The sequence below is a fragment of the Eulemur rufifrons genome, chromosome 6 (genome assembly GCF_041146395.1).
Source record: "Eulemur rufifrons isolate Redbay chromosome 6, OSU_ERuf_1, whole genome shotgun sequence".
Classification (NCBI taxonomy): Eukaryota; Metazoa; Chordata; class Mammalia; order Primates; family Lemuridae; genus Eulemur; species Eulemur rufifrons.
Window position 1 is genome coordinate 57,624,351 of NC_090988.1, and position 16,038 is coordinate 57,640,388.

At 47.3% G+C, this 16,038-nt stretch overlaps 2 protein-coding genes across 16 annotated transcripts; one reads left to right on the top strand and one right to left on the bottom strand.

Moving 5' to 3' along the window:
* Positions 1–2,215: 2,215 nt before the first annotated feature.
* ARFIP2 (ARF interacting protein 2) lies at positions 2,216–7,013 on the bottom strand. 15 transcript variants are annotated; one of them, XM_069469472.1, is made up of 8 exons: positions 6,915–7,013; positions 5,976–6,076; positions 5,622–5,718; positions 4,823–4,893; positions 4,424–4,645; positions 3,737–3,894; positions 3,414–3,588; positions 2,216–2,969 (listed from the first exon to the last, which is right to left on the bottom strand). In XM_069469472.1, exons 2-8 carry the CDS (start codon positions 6,072–6,074, stop codon positions 2,814–2,816), a joined length of 978 nt encoding a protein of 325 aa, XP_069325573.1. In that variant the 5' UTR covers positions 6,075–6,076; positions 6,915–7,013; the 3' UTR covers positions 2,216–2,813. The 15 variants fall into 15 exon arrangements, with proteins under 15 accessions (XP_069325573.1, XP_069325567.1, XP_069325570.1 ...); XM_069469466.1 differs by having other exon boundaries at positions 3,737–3,891; positions 4,823–4,941; XM_069469469.1 differs by having other exon boundaries at positions 3,752–3,894; positions 4,823–4,941.
* A 158-nt stretch (positions 7,014–7,171) lies between these two features.
* TIMM10B (translocase of inner mitochondrial membrane 10B) lies at positions 7,172–8,581 on the top strand. Its single transcript, XM_069469479.1, has 3 exons — positions 7,172–7,248; positions 7,449–7,544; positions 7,738–8,581. The coding sequence occupies exons 1-3, from the start codon at positions 7,213–7,215 to the stop codon at positions 7,912–7,914; spliced, it is 309 nt and encodes a 102-aa protein (XP_069325580.1). The 5' UTR covers positions 7,172–7,212; the 3' UTR covers positions 7,915–8,581.
* Positions 8,582–16,038: the final 7,457 nt, after the last annotated feature.

A 16,038-nucleotide genomic window follows, 5' to 3' on the forward strand; every position in this document is an offset into this window, starting at 1 on the left:
GGACCGGCCGGGGGAGGGGGCGACTCGAGTGGGGAAGACCAACCCACGCCCCGCCCACCTCCACGGGGGCCCGCCCACCCCGCCTCCCCGCCTCCCCGCCTCCCCGCCCCTACCCCACCCGCTCGGCACCCTCAACGCCCCTGCAGCTCCTGCGGACTCTGCCTCCGCGGTGCGGCTGGGGAGCCGGGGAGCCGGATCCCGGATCCCGGATCCCGGATCTCCGCCAGCTGCCTCCGGCTCCCGAGGGCTCTGGGGGAGGGCGGTGTAGTCGTTCTCAGGAGCTGGAATAAGGCTCCGTCTAGAAAAGGCAGCTGGGGCAGCAGGGATTTTCAGACTGTGAGAGCCCGTCTCGGCTGCCTCCTGGAGGTGCCCTTTCCGGCTTTCTTGGGGTGCTCCATGGAATATGCTAGTCTGGTCTCCGCTGACCGCTCAGCAGGGGGAGACAGGGACCGTCAGTACCTCGGCACGGATCTCTGGGCGGCCAAAGGGCTGTACCCAGAGCTCTGGGAGAAGGAGCTGACGGAGTAGAAAGGTGGAAGACTTGATTCGGCTCTAGGTGTCTCAGGAGTCCCCTCGTGAGGAAATTATGGTTCAGACCAACCAGCGACTCCCTTCCTCACACCAAAGACTCTGGGCAATTCTCAGAATCATCGCATTATGGAAAAGCAGCCCCAGTGGAAAATAATAAAAATTAGAACAGTTAACAGGGACTGAGTGCTTATGTGCCAGACACAGAACTAGTCGCCTGACATATTTAATACTCATAACCAAAATAGGTAGCTTCTTTTATCAGCCCTGTTTTACAAGGGAAGAAACAGGGCCCTGGCTCCCCAGATGTTAGTCCTGATCATTCAGCTAGAAAGTGAGGAACCCAGATTTGAGCCCTGCTTTTAGGCTCTGCCTCCAGCATTTGGAGATTCAGTACCTTTCATATTGAAAAATAACCAGTGGTCCATGAAGTGGCAGCTTATATGAGGGAACTCCCCCTCCGCCCCCCCCCCACACAAATCAAGCTCTAGAGTCAGGTGACTACGGCTGACCAAAGTCCAGGAAGCCTGCCTGGGAGCTGCAGTAGCAGTGACAAAGAGCTAAGTCAGGCCCATGTGGACCCCAGTGCCATGAGAATCTGCTGACTGGGTTGTCCCATTCCTCCAGCCTTCCAGAGGTGGGGAGAATGTTGAAAAATTTTGGAGCTCTCCTTGGCCAAAGGGCATATAGGTGATGACACCTGGGCCCTGACTAAACCAAAGTGCTGTTAGGGAGCTTTCTTACAATTTCCTCACACCAGGTTCAGATTTGGGCTCAACACCTGGGTGCAGCCGGAGCCATGGGAACTGCCTCATCCACACACGCAGAAGAGGGTGCTCCAGTGCTTGTGAAGGAGCCTCAGTGTTCACACTTGGAGTTTTTGGCTGGGGCTTTCTAGACTACCCACAATGGCAGAACTGGGGTATATATGACACTATCTTAAGCCTCAGAAGGACTACTTTCCTCAATCCTAGACTTCTCCCATGCTCTCGAATTTCTGCTTAAAAAGCTTCACAGCTCCCTTTCTCTGGATGGCAAAAGTCCTCAACCATTCCTCCTTCATTTTTCATTCCAAACTGAATTCCTCCCATGTTGGCCTCTGTCTAGGATGCTCTTCCCTTTACTCTTGGCCAGGCTGTCACCTACTAACCCTTCAGGCCTCAGCTTTCAAACTGACACCCCCATTTCCACCCTAGCCCAGGCTAGATGCCCCTCCTCTGTACTCCCATAGCTCCCTGTTCTTCTGTATCCTAGTACTTATCACTGTATTGTAGTTGCCTGGTTACTTGTCTCTATCCCCCACTAGGCCATAAACACTGTGGGCAGGGACCGTGCTTTATTCACTGATGTTTCCCCAGGGTCTAAAGCAGTGCCTGGCAAATAAAAGCACTCAGTAAATATTTGCTGTATGAATGAATGCATGATGAAAGTCAGCAAACCCAACCCCCTCTGGACCCTGTGCTCTTAAGATCCATAGCTGTCTTGGTGCTGGCCGAAGGACAAATAAAGCTTTGGCTCCAACTGGGGCTGAGGGAGATTGGGCCTTCAGACTGTTTCTGAAACTGTGACTTCAGCTGCCTGGCACTAGCTCTTCTTATTTGATAGGATTTTGATCTATGTTCAGACTATGCATTTCTTTACCCACCCCACCCTCCTAGAGTCCCCCACAAATTGACCTCGCTGGGCCTGCTTTTATGAAAGGTTTATTCCTAGTGTTAGATCCCAATCTTCCTGGGCTCTAAGCACAGTTAAACTGGGTGGGTGGGTGAGGGGAGGCCCATTTAGATGCAAAGCCAGAAATGGAGCTCCCCATTATCCCTACCCCTTTGGTCCCAGTCCCCTTCTCTGCAATGGGCACGCATAGAGGAGAGACAAAGGGTATTGGAGGCAACATCATTGGCCCAGGGGAGCCCAAGAAGAGCTGCCATCGGCTGACAGTGCCTTTTGAGGCTCTGCCATTGGTCAGGGGGCACACCCCAGCCTGAGGAGTGATGCCATTGGCCTGGGAGTGGTTTTGTCGTAGCCTTTGGCTGCGGAGTGGAAGGAAAAGATCTGGGAATGAAGCCCAGTGGCCAGGAAGATAAAGGACAGGGCAGCAGCTTCTGGGCCTCCGGGCCCTCTTCCCACCACAGCAATGTGGGCAAAACTGGTGTCAGGTCCCAGCCAGGAAAAGGGAGCCCAAGCCAGAGGGCATATGGCAAGGGATGTCCCAAGTCCAATCTCCCCCACCCTGGGGCTGCCCCTCTCAATGTCCTTCTTGATAGCCAAGTTGGGCTGGGAGCAGCTCACTGCTCCTCTAGCCAAGAGGGTTTCTCAGCTCCTGGAGGCCGCAGCTTGATGTTGAACTGCTGCAGGGTCTGCTCCAGCTGTTTCTGGTTCCCAGCAAAGTAGGCGGACACGGCATTGTGGAAGAGCAGCAGCTGCTTGTGCATCACCTTGATCTGGGGGTCCAGCAGGGTCAGCTAAGGCTGGACTCAGGCGCCCTTCTTGAGGGTCTATGAGCCTGAGCCCAGGCACAGAGCAGGGGTATGTGGACTCTGCTCTGATGGTGCTTTTGGGGTGGGGGCTGAACTCTACCCAGGGAATCAAAGGAGATAGGTCAATCTGATGGAAGAAACCTGACTTGATTTGCTGGGCCTAGGGTTCTGGTATCCCAGCTCAGGAAGTGATTTATCCCAATTATGTTCCAACCAAATCACCCAACAGGAAAGGGCCAGGGATTGGAGGGAAGGTGACCTGGAAAGGCTCGGGCTGAGGGGGCTGGAGAGAACATCCCACAACCTAGACAGGCTGCATTTCTCCATTCAATGATGGGGAGGACTTGAGGGGAAGATTAGTGTCACAGGTGGGAAGGTGGGCTAAGGTCAAGGGGGTGGGGTTGGCACCTTATTTTCTTCCAGGAACTTGAGCTTGATGGCCACATCTCCCCGCAGCTTCTCATACTTGTCCCGATGGGCCTGGAAAGTGGCCTGGGCGCTCTCGAGTCGACCACGTGTCCCTGCATCCCGGGGGCCTAGGCTCAGCTCCTCTAAGTCTGTTCGGTAGGCATCATATTCCAGCCTGGGGAGGGGGTGATACAGGCTGGTCTCCACCCCTTTGTCCTCAACACATACTTTCCTTTCCTTCCTAAATTCTTATGCCCCATTTGCCTAAACTTCCACCCATACCAGCCAACTCCCCAAACTCTAGGCCCTGCCAGTGCCCGCACCTGGCAGCCTCATACTGTTTCACAGTCATGAGTGTGTCTTCCATGGTCTTGGTGACCAATGTGTTGATGCTAGAGACAAAGAAGTTCACAGCCCCTAGCAGCGTCTCCCCATTCTTGCACAGCAGTTTTTGTGTCTCTGCGTTGTAGCCAAACTCCTCCTGAGGGCAGAAGGGAGGAACAGGACTTGAGTAACAGTCCCTACCTGACTGGAGCTGTAGAGCCCCTCACTACCCTCCTCCCCCAAAAGGAAAGAGCCATCAAAACTGGAACCACTAAGGACTGCCTCCAGCAAGGCTCTTACCCAGAAAGTTAGTGGGCCACGCTGGGGATGCCTGGGGTAGGAATGTGAGGGGTGGGAGTCCTCAGATAAGCTCACAAGACTGGAAAAGGGAGAGCTAGTGCAGCAGGCAGGGGATTAGGCTGAGCACTGAAGGCATTCTCCCCAGTGCAGACAGGGATTGCTTGTGAGGCACCTAGTGTGCACCCTCCCGCAACCCCTCCAACTTCTGGATCTCTGTACAAACCCTTAGGCTGCCTCCACAGGTGAGTGCTGCTGGGGACAGGGCTGGGCCCACCCTGGAGGGGTTCTCCCTGTGGGCTGCAGGAGGGAGGGAGGGAGGCTGAGGAGTGACTGCCTGGGAGGGGCAGGGCCCAGTACTCCCACCCTCTTTGGTCTGGCTGAGGCACCTGAAGCTCTGGGGACTTCTGGCTGAGGTCGGCAAAGGCGTCACCCAGTGCATGCTGGGTCTGCAGCAGGCTGTAGAGGTGGGCTGTCAGTGCCCGGCCCAGCTGCAGGACACTCTCATACTTGCGCTTCGTCTCACGCAGCAACTCAATCTGTAGCTCTAGCTCCAGGTCCACAGTCCGGGAGCCTCGGCCAAATCGTTCTGATAACAGCTGCTTTGTGCACTGATCAGGAAGTGGGGGAATAGGTCAGAGACCCTAGCACCCCCCTCAACAACAGGTACCTACCCCAGCACCCCCAGGTTCCTAGTCTCAGCCATAGATAGGATATTAGGATCTGGGGGAAAGGGGAAAAGGTACTCAGAAGGAGTTTTGGGGAAAGGAGAGGTGCTTAAATCCTACCTTATATGTGTTGATGCCCCATTTCTTGACAATGTCAAATTTCTCTCCAGCGATGCCCCGAGCCACCTCATCTCCAGGGCCAGCAGGAGTGGTGCTGTGAGATGGATGGCGGCCAGACCCTAAAGGACCAAGTTCTCTGACACCAGCCTCTCAGATACACCAGACACCTGTGTGAGCCCACCCATACTTCCTTTCCAGCACATGAAAATGACTTCCCTGAAGAAGCAGCTAGAGACAATTGGATTCTCCTGCTCACTAAGAACTGGGACCTTGTGCCCTGAGAACCAAATTCCAATATACATCTGGCCTCCTTGTGGGGGTGTGGGGGAGGAGAGTGGGGATTTGCCGGTGTAAAGGAGCAAACAGAAGAAAATACACTGAGTTTGGGGGTGGGGAGTCAAGGATGGTAGGTCCTGATAACAGGAAATCTAGTTGAGATTCCCATGTGGAATCTTAGGGATTCAGGGCTGTTTGTTATCTAAACTTTAGAGTCTAAAGTAAAACCCTGAGAACTCTTGCAAATTTCCAATGCAGCCTCAAGCTTTATAGCAGGGTAACTCCTGTGGAGGTGGTGGCAGGGAAAGAACAGATGGGCCATCTCAGGGGCTAAATGTCAAGAAGAAAGCAGATGGACAACCCTAGGAGCTGGTCTTGGTCTAAGGAGAGTCATGGGGTTCACACGAGCAAAGTTCCCAGGATCTCCAGATATAATTCAAGCTTTCCTAAACATATCCTGTGCTCTCCAAAACCATTCCTGTCCCCCTCTCCACTCAAGCTTCCTCTTTCTGATCCTTCATACCTGTGGGGATGAGTCCATCACCAGAGCCCCCATAGCCACCAGACACAATACTGGTTTCATTGAGGTTGGGTCCTGACACCATCACCTGCTGGAGGTCCTATAGGCCAGAGAAGATAAGGGGCTTCAGGAACACAGGGGCAGCTGAAGAATTTTGGGCGTGGAAACAAGTTTGTATTGAACTATCATAAAGAGAGTTCACAAGGGAAGGCTGCACAGAATCAGAATGAAGATTTGTAAAAAGAATGAAGGAAGTTAGATAAGTTAGGGGAAGACTATTGGAATGGGGGTGACAGTCCAGGGTTTATAAATTGGGATTCCTAAATTGAAACAATTACAAGAATCCAACAGAAGCACCTGCTCCAGCCCATCGTCTTCAGGAAGCTGCCCAGCTTCACCGTTCCCATGGATGGGGATCTCCATTGTGGCTGCCTTCCCTAGGATCCCGTCCGTCATGGCTAGGGAAGGTACTGGAGTCAAAGTCTCCACCTCAGCACCCTGCAAAGCCCAACACAGATAGTTCTGGAAACCAGCCAGCACTCAAGAAGACAGAGACCTCCTCTGCCATTTCTGAGGTTTTAGAGGTTGTCCCAGGGCTTGAGTGTCCTGGGGTTCGGCCAACCACACCTTTCCTCAGGTATAGGTATTTGTCTCCTCCCTAGTGCACAATTGTACACGTGTGCACCAAAGCCTGGGTGTCTTCTCACAACCCCGCAACCTCACCAGGACTCCGGTTATCATTCATGCATTCACTCATTCAACAGACATTTAATGAGTACCTAATATGTGTCAGGCACTATCTGAGGCAATGGAAATACAGTAGTGAACAAGAGAGAGAAAGTCTGTGCTCATTTGTAACTTATCCCCAAGCATTTGTGTTTACTCTCACCAGGAGACGAACCCCTTTCGAGGGCTCAGGTGCTCACACACCATTCAGGTATGTTCTCCATTGCTTGGCCTTTCACACTCCCTTAGTGTTTCTTCCCCCTTCCTTCAGGCGTTCTCCCCCTCCTCCATCTCATGCACCTCCTCTTCCTCAGGCCCTCCCTATCAGGCCTTAGTTGAATCAGTTGGTGTATGTTCCCATGTATGTCTCTGGTAGAAGGCTCTCTGTCCCAGGATATAGGTGATCCCTTCCAAAGTCAGTTATGTCTCCCAGGTGTGTGAGTCCCCGCCCCCCCCATACACCTGGACATCAGGTGTGTCCCCATCCTTTTTCCCAGGGCTCAGGGGCATCTTGCCCTCGGGACAGGTTCGTGCGTTCAACTTCCCCTCGCCCAAGTATGTCCCTCTCACCTCGGGCCGGGCCGCTCTTCCCCTCAGGGCGCCAGGCCCGGGCCGCGCGGGGACCTCGGGCTCCAGTTCCCGTCGCGATCCTAGCAGCAGGTCAGGGACACGGCGGAAGTGACGTCCTCTCCGGGCAGATGAAGCCGGCCACGTCGCAGATTATAAGGGCGGAGGTGACGTTGGCAGCTGGAGGCAGGGCGATCCTTTAGCCCACCCCTCAGTCTTTGGGGAGCTGCGAGAGACTACTTCCGGGGCGGCGCCGAGCCCGTGTAAGGGAAGTGTCGCAGGGGCGTGCGCCGGTGCCGTGATGGAGCAGCAACAGCAGCAGCAGCAACTGAGAAACGTGAGTGAGAACTAAGTTGCTCCAAGGCCGGACGTGCCGCTCTCATCACTGTCCACATCGCGGGAACCCCACAGAGCTGGGGATCCGAGGGCTGGAAACACCGGGCTGTGGTGCGCGGTCCTGGGAAACCTCGGGTGGCGGGGCCTTGAGTTGAAACGTGGGGCCATTATCGCTGAGTTCTTAGTCCCCTTTTCTCCCAGTTGCGGGACTTCCTGTTGGTCTACAATCGGATGACAGAACTCTGCTTCCAGCGCTGTGTGCCCAGCCTGCACCACCGAGCTCTGGACTCTGAGGAGGTGGGAACTGTATAGGGAGGTGACCCTCGACCCCCAAGAGTTAATGGCAGACTGCTTCCCTCCTCTCCCCGCTTCCCCTGCCTCTGGCCCTGGCCTTTGCAGGACTCTCACCCCTAGGCTGGGGATGGGAAAGGAAGGAGGTGGGCATGACAGGACGTCTTTTGCCTCTACTTCCAACCTGTCTTCCTTCCAGGAGGCCTGTCTGCACAGTTGTGCTGGGAAGCTGATCCATTCCAACCACCGCCTCATGGCCGCTTACGTGCAGCTCATGCCCGCCTTGGTACAGCGCCGCATCGCGGACTACGAGGCTGCCGCGGCTGTGCCAGGTGCTGCTGCTGAACAGCCCAGAGTCTCGCCTTCAGGCAGCTAGCTGTTCCCAACCCCAGGAGAGGAGGCACTAGAAGGACCCTCAGATTGAAGGATCCAGTGGACCTTGGGCTTGGTGAATCCTGTACGTAGAGAATGAGGGTTTGCCTGAAGGCTGGGTACTGTTGCTCCTTTTCCTGGAGCAAATAAACCTGCTTTTTGCTCTGTTTGGTTTCTGTTCTGGACAGGGAAACTTTGCCTACTTTATTGGCACTATCCTTTGTTCGGTCATTTAATGGTGGCTTCAGCCCTGGCAGCTGAGAAATTGTCTTCTACATGTAGAAGGAAAACCTCAGAATTTCGAGGCATCTGGTTAAAGCAGGGTCTGTATGTACAATTTTAAGGTTGGCGATAGTAACAGGAAATTGGTTCCTGCCCAGAAGACAGAAAATGGGCTGTCTTCTGTCTGACTTAAATGGCTCACCTGTGAGCCGACTGTGCATTGGTTCATAACTGTTTTTTTGTGGACTATGTCTTCTGTGAAATAATTCTGCTGGATCTAGGGAAAGAAGGAAATATCTAAGTACAAAAGTTCAAAAAAATCGCAGAGCTTTTGAGCACTGTCTTCTGGGAAGTTAGTGGCCACAGAAGAGAGTTGAAACCTGTAAGAATTCCAAGGTGTTCTGGAACTCCAGCCATTTCCGCAGGTTGTTACTTTCCTAGTATTTCCTGTCTTCCCAGGCTAAGCAATAAAACTTTTGAACAAAGAAAGTCTGTGTGCTTGTCATCAGGAACCATCAAGAAGGGGGAAACTTGGGGACTATATTCTGCAGTATAGCCAAAGTTTTTTTTTTTTAATTTTTTAAAATTTTAGCATATTACAGGGGTACAAATGTTTAATTTACGTATATTGTCCTTGCCTAACCTGAATCAGAGCTTCAAGCATGTCCATCCCCTGGGCAGTACGCACCACACCCATTAGGTGTGTGTGTACCCATCCCCTCCTCCCCTCTCCCAGCTGCCCGACACCCGATGAATGTTATTGCTATACGTGCACTTAAGTGTTGATCGCTTAATACCAGTTTGATGGTGAGTTCTTATGGTGCTTGTTTTTCCATTCTTGTGATACTTAGTAGAATGGGCTCCAGCTCTATCCAGGATAATACAAGAGGTGCTATATCACCATTGTTTTTTGTGGCTGAGTAGAACTCCATGGTATACATAATACCACATTTTATTAATCCACTCATGTATTGATGGGCACTTGGGTTGTTTCCACAGTTTTGCAATTGTGAATTGTGCTGCTATAAACACTCTAATGCAGATGTCTTTTTTATAGAATGTGACAGTACAGCCCAACCTGAGGAAGAGGAAACCCAAGGGAGAAGTAGATGGTTATGATAAAAAGGATAAAATGAAGCCTTTGGTTACCTTAATGTCTCACTGCTTGTTTAGAATCTAATTTCGGCTTTCCACCCTTTACCCCACATTGTTCCTGCTGTACGTGTTCTGTGAGTTCTAATTCTAGCCTCACCATTCTTTTCTCATTATTGCTTCCTCCTCTCTTGTGGAATTTATCTCCTCTATATTCAGCAGTCTGAATAGCATATCATTCTATCACCCTATTTTCTTGCTATCCTTGGCCTCTTTTTTGGTATCATTCCATTTGTTTTTTCTACACTTCCATTCAAACTGCTAGAGAAAAACAGTGTAATGAATGCCTACTATAAATATTCAAGGTCTCCAACCTCAGCTAAGCCCACACTACCAGCACACAACCCTCTATGGGTTCCTGGTCCATTCCCTCCTCTAATCACCATAACAGTTATTTTATACTTTCACTGCTCTTCCTAATTCCATGCCCCACCCTTATCAGGTGACCCTGTTTCATTTTTTACAGAGAAATTGAAGGTCCTAGGCATGGGCTCCCACAATAATAAAAAAATTCCTTACAAAACCATCCACAAAGCAGATGTTCTCTCCCATCTACAGATCAGAAAGTTGAAATTCTCAAGAGGCAGACTATTAAAATGCAGATCTGACTGTAAAGTCCATGTTCTTTTTATTATATCAGGCTGCTTCTCAATATCTATTGAGCACCCACTTTGTTGTATAGGTTTTGATATTGATAGCCTTGTTTTATCTTAGTAAATCTTTACAACAAAACTGTAAGTAAGAGGTATTATCTCCACTTCACAGATGAGGAAGCAAGAAACCAGAATATGTCAGAAACTTGTACAGTTACCTTTTGAGAAAAGTGGCTCCAGTGTTCTGCCCTCTTTAGCTGCTATCTCTTGAACAAATCTTGAACAGAAAAGTTTGTTGGGCAAGCAAAGGTTGATGACCAAGCCAAGAGCATTCCTACTGCGTGGCTTTATGTCTACCCAATAAAATTCTCCCTTTGGGAAGTACAAATGCAAGTAAAACAGTTTGTGAACTTCTCAACTACCAGAAGACCAGAGAATGGAGACCTGGGATATTGTGCTCCTGGTGGGAGAATTTTTCCACGACATCATTTGTGTGTATCCTTGCAAGAAACTTCCATTGTCAATTATCTGTGCTTCCTCTCTTTCCATGTCACATAATTAGTAATTGCTGGAGAAGGGTTAAAACCATAGAACTGTCTGACTCTAAAGCCTGTGATCTTTGAACTTTCAGAGCTTTTATCTGCAAGCTCATTTTTACCCAACTCACCTCTAGGCATTGGAAAACAAGTGTCCCTCGGTCTGACTCATCAGTTAGTCCCTTTCTTAAATTTTCAATCTCTTCTGTCCTGGTTCTTTCTGTTTATAAATGTGTTCAGTACTTAGGAGAAAAACCTTATTCCTTCCATTCTACCTTCCATAGTTGCTGGTCTTCCTCAGGTCTTGCCACAAAGTGATAGCCATTGGCATAATGTGATGTTCCAAGCACAACACCTAGGAATAAGTGTTGACAGAGTTTTATTACATTGTCACAAACATACATACTGGAGACATTTTGGTGTTCTTGCCATTGTAGCTTCAGAACTTAACTGCCCACTCCTTTGTAAAATCTCATTCCTTTGAGGCTTTTCATCCATATAACCTTTTCTCATTACTTGCCTACCAATCTCATTAACTACACTCTCCTGCCACTTTAAATACCTAGCCCTTGGTCTTCCTATCTACCCCTTGATACTTTATGTCTACATACACAATCCATTCAGTATTTTGGTCTCTTAGTTCCTCAACTGAATCTCCAGTGAATTCCACTGTCTGAGCCACCCACTCCGTTAGTTATATCCTTGCCATTGCCATCCCCTAAACTGCTCCATCTTCAAAACACTTGCATCTTATTCATTGGCCATATTCCTTCCACTTTGTTTATTGAACTGTTCCTGTACTATGCTTCTTTGATTTCACAGCAGCATTTAGGCCATTGCATCTACCTTCTCTCCATTAGCACCTTCTTTAGATTCCTATCCAGCTTAAACTCTAGTGCTTGTCTTCCAATAGGCTGAATTTCCTTGCCTTTCATCTCTTTTGGAGCCTTAAATAAAATGAAACATTTGTCTGTGTCTGCATTTGGACAGCTAAATGCCACCCAAGGGAACAACTAGAGAGCAGATTTATACCACTGAATTTATTGCTACCAACTTCAAATGGAGCCTCAGCCCTTATAATCCTACTAGATTTTTCTAGTCATCTTTACCACTTCCTACAATGACTGTTTCAAACCAATAGTTTGTTATTACCCCTTACCGTTCTCTTAACTTTCCACAGGTAACCCTGTTTCTTACTTTATAAACAAAAGTAGAAGCTATTAGTTGGTGATTGTCTCCACATCCCACGACTTATTTACCCTCATATGTCTACATCATTCTCTTTTCCTCCTGTCTAAACAGAGCAGGCATCTGTCTCATCTAAGCCCAATGCCTCTTCCTGTGTTCTGAATCCTAGTCCTTCCCTCTGAGGATCTCTGACTTCCTCCCACTATACTGAATTCTTCTCATCAGTGTTTAAACATGCTGAAGACCCCTATTGATAAGCAAACCACTCTGTACCTCATTTCCCCTCCAGTTACCATCCTATCTTTTCTGCTTTGCAGGTAAATTTCTCAAAACAGCTGGATACTTTGGTCTTCTCTATCTTACAAGTCACTCCATTTCCATTCCTTAACCCAGCCCATTTTGACTTCTACAACCCTTATTCTATAGAAACGGTTTGAATCCTGTGGTTATCTCCTTTTTTTTCTCTCTCTCTTTTTTTTTTTTTTTTTTTTGAGACAGAGTCTCACTCTGTTGCCCAGGCTAGAGTGAGTGCCGTGGCGTCAGCCTAACTCACAGCAACCTCAAACTCCTGAGCTCAAGCGATCCTCCTGTCTCAGCCTCCCGAGTAGCTGGGACTGCAGGCATGCACCACCATGCCTGGCTAATTTTTTGTATATATATTTTTAGCTGTCCATATAATTTCTTTCTATTTTTAGTAGAGATGGGGTCTCGCTCTTGCTCAGACTGGTCTCGAACTCCTGAGCTCAAACGATCCGCCCACCTCGGCCTCCCAGAGTGCTAGGATTACAGGCGTGAGCCACCGCACCCGGCCCTGTGGTTATCTCTTAGTCCTCAGCTTATTTTACTTCTCAGTGGCATTTGGTACTATTTTCTAGTTTCTCGGCATTGACACATTTGCATTGGTGTCTGTGATTTCACTCTCATGGTTTTACCACAACTTTGACCTCTTTGACCCCACAGCTTCTTTGCCTCCTTCGCAGGCTCATCCTCCTCCTAGTCTTTAAACTTAAAAGTTTCTCTAGGTCCTGCTCTTTCTCAGTCTAATTTTTCTAGGATGGTTTCATCCCCACTTTGAGCTTTAGTTACTGATGATTTCCAGATATCTTCCAAGCTAGTTGACATCTCCACTTAGGTATCCCAAAACATTCCAAACTCCATGTTTCCTCATAAGCTCTCCTCTTACTCCTGCTACTCATCTGGGGAATTTCCCCCTTTCTCATCCCCTCATTCAATTGCCAAATCCTATCAGTTTACATTTCTAAATATCCCTGATTCTGCCTGCTTCTCTTCATCCTCATCATAATCTGCCACCAGGATTATTGCAGTTGCTGCTCCTCCCTATACCCCATCCATTCTGTTCCCTACTCATCAGCTATAAAATACAAACCGATGCTTAAAACTTTGTAATAGCTTTCCATTCTTAGGACAAGAGCTGAGATTCAAAACATGACCTACAAGGCCTTGCATGGTTCAGCCTCTGCTTACTTCTAGCTTTATCTTATCCATGACTATCAAGTACTGGACTGTCAATACTATTTGTTGAATTAACTCAAATCACACTTCACTCTTTCCCTCTCTCTGCTCTAGCCACACTAGCTTTCTTTCAAATCATCTAAGCCAGGGGCCTCGAACCTATGGTGAGTTGTATAATTATTTCATTATATATTACAATGCAATAATAATAGAAATAAAGTGCACAATAAATGTAATGCACCTGAATCATCTCAAAATCATCCCCCCCCCACCCCATCTCGGTCCATGGAAAAATTGTCTTCTATGAAAATGGTCCCTGGTGCCAAAAAGTTTGGGGATCGCTGCTCTAAGCTATCATGTGCTTTTCCATCTTAGGGCCTTCATACTTGCTGTTTCCTGGCTTGCAATGCTTTTCCCCTTACTTTACCTACTTCTATTCATTCTTGAGATTTTAGTTCAAATATTATTTCCTTAAAGAACCCTCCCCAGACTCCAGCTCCCATAATTCCTCACACTTCTGGTGTGTAGCACTTTTAACAGTTTGTCATTATATACCACATGAGGGCAAAGTTCACAGTCTGTATTGCTCACCATTGTAGTGTTAGCACAGCACCTGTCACGTAGTGTTTGCTCGACAAACATTTGTTGAATGAACACCTTTCAGTCTCCTCCCAGCTTGATTTACTATTAACAAGTAAGAGAAAGGCCTTTTATCAGAAGAGAAGTGAACCTGCGGATTTAACTTTTGACCTTTTGCCAATGATTTAGAGATGTTTTTCATTCAGACTTGCACTAGGTAGTATCTTCTACCCTAAATATTCACAGGTCAGTCAACACCTGAAAGGCCCCATCTGGAGCAAAAGTCACCCTCTGTCATTCTAGTTTCCACTCAATTTCTTTTTGTTGTTGTTGTTGTAATTTTTCCTTTTTTAAATTAAACTTTTAAAAATATAATTAATAATTTTAAGATTTTATTTTAAGTTAAGGATATAGATTGGTGGTTCAAGTATGTGTTCAGTCAATAAATACAGGCTTTCTGATACAAATGGAAATGCTAACATATTAAAGGAAATGTACAGCCTGAAAGCATAGCTTCCACTCAATTTCTAAGTCCTGTAGTTCTGCTTCAATATCTCTGGAACCCTTTCCCTTTTCTCCATCGTTATTGTTACCACCTTAATCAGGCTTTCGTTAGCTCTTACGCAGATTGCAGCAGCAGTCCCCTAGCAGCTTTTTGTCTTGAGTCTGGACCTTTTTTAATTAGCTAGGAATTAGCTCAGTTTTATGTAACAGAGACTCAAAATAACAGTGACTTACAAACTTTTCTTTCTCTTTCAAGTAAAAATCTAGGCCAAAGCTGGTGTGGTAACTTTCTAGTCATCTGAGAACCAGGCTACTTAGCAGCTTTCTGATTGTTGTGTCTGGGGTATGACCCCCATTCTTGTGTGACCCAAGATGGAGATTTCTCCATCACATAAACATGCCATGACTGAAGGATGGGACAGGGAGCGGTGGTGAAGGGACATGCCCTCCTTCCTTTAAGGATACGTAAGGGAAGTTGCACATCAGAAATTTGTCATGTGTCCAGATCTTGTTACAAGGGAGGCTGGGAAATGTAATCTTTTTTTCTTACCAGTCATTTGCCCAGCTAAAACTTGGTGGTTCTGTTACTAAAGAAGAAGAGAATGGCTATTGAGAGATACCTACCAATCTATTTTCCACACTAGCCAAGAGGGATGCTTGTAAAATGTAAATGTAATCATACACTCATCTGTAATACCAACTCCTTCCATGATGTTCGGGCTCCTTAGCACTGCAACTGAGGCTTTCTCTGATCAAGTCCCAGATGACCTCTCTGGCCTCATCTTCAACCCTCTTTCCTTAGTTTTTGATTCTCATAAACTTAGTTATAAAAGGATCACTTTATTTGTGATGCTTGGATACATCATGCTGATTCTGGACTCTTTCCTTTTCTGAGTGTGCCCCACATTCATCCATATATTCACATAGTCCAAAGATATTTGAGCGACTGCTTTTACCAAGACTAGATTAAGCTATGCAGAAACAGAGGTGAATGAGAAGATGCAATCTTTGTTCTTTTGGAACTCAACGTAGATATATAAAGGTCAATGTAGGACAAGTAGTCACAACTGTGATGAATATTACGAAGAAGAAGTGTGTGTTGTAAGGGCAACATATAGTAGTACAACTTTGGGGGATGAAGGAGAGCTTTTCTGAGGAAGTGATTTTGAAGCTGAGATCCAAAGGAAGAATTAGAACTAACCAGACAAAAGACAGGAGAAAGGACTGCTCTCCTTTCCTTCAAGTCTTTGCTCAGATGTCATCTTTCTATTAAGGATTACTCTGATTATCCTATTTAAAATTGTACCCTTAGATCCTATGGGGTGAAAGGATGACAACAGAAAATAAATAAAATAAAATAAATGAAATAGAATAAAATAAAATCCATGCTCCCCTCAAACAATCCTGATTCCCCTTATCCTGCTGTTTTTTTTTTCATAGCATTTTTCACTTCTTACATGCTATATAGTTTACTCATTTTTTATTGTGTCTCCCCTACTAGAATATAGGCTCCATAAATAAATAGTTTTTCTTAATTGTTTTGCACCTTGATGTAACCAGACACCAAAAGCAATGCCTGACACAGGCGATGCTCAATAAGTATTTATTGAGTGAAAGGAGGCAAGAGAAAATGGTCCCAGAGCAAAGATGTAGAGCTTGGCTTCAGAGAGAGCAGGAGCACCTCTGATTGGTAACTGGAAGGAGAGAGGATTGGATGCAAGCAGATCTAAGTAGTATTTTGATTTGGTATTGGGAGATTGAGAGAATTCCTTTTAAATAGCATGTGTGATGGTTTTGTGTGTCAACTTTGCTAGGCTATAGTACTCAGTTGTTTAATCAAACACTAATTTAGGTGTTGGTATGAAGGTATTTTTATAGATA

Bases quoted from the DNA above. Each gene is read 5' to 3' on its own strand.
- ARFIP2 (XM_069469464.1), bottom strand. From the start codon at position 6,074: ATGACGGACGGGATCCTAGGGAAGGCAGCCACAATGGAGATCCCCATC. The intron at 5,719-5,975 runs GTGCTTCTGTTG...TCTGGCCTATAG, and splicing joins AAGACGATGGGCTGGAGCAG to GACCTCCAGCAGGTGATGGT. The intron at 4,942-5,621 runs GTATGAAGGATC...TTGGTCCTTTAG, and splicing joins TGATGGACTCATCCCCACAG to GGTCTGGCCGCCATCCATCT.
- TIMM10B (XM_069469479.1), top strand. From the start codon at position 7,213: ATGGAGCAGCAACAGCAGCAGCAGCAACTGAGAAAC. The intron at 7,249-7,448 runs GTGAGTGAGAAC...CTTTTCTCCCAG, and splicing joins AGCAGCAGCAACTGAGAAAC to TTGCGGGACTTCCTGTTGGT. The intron at 7,545-7,737 runs GTGGGAACTGTA...TCTTCCTTCCAG, and splicing joins GAGCTCTGGACTCTGAGGAG to GAGGCCTGTCTGCACAGTTG.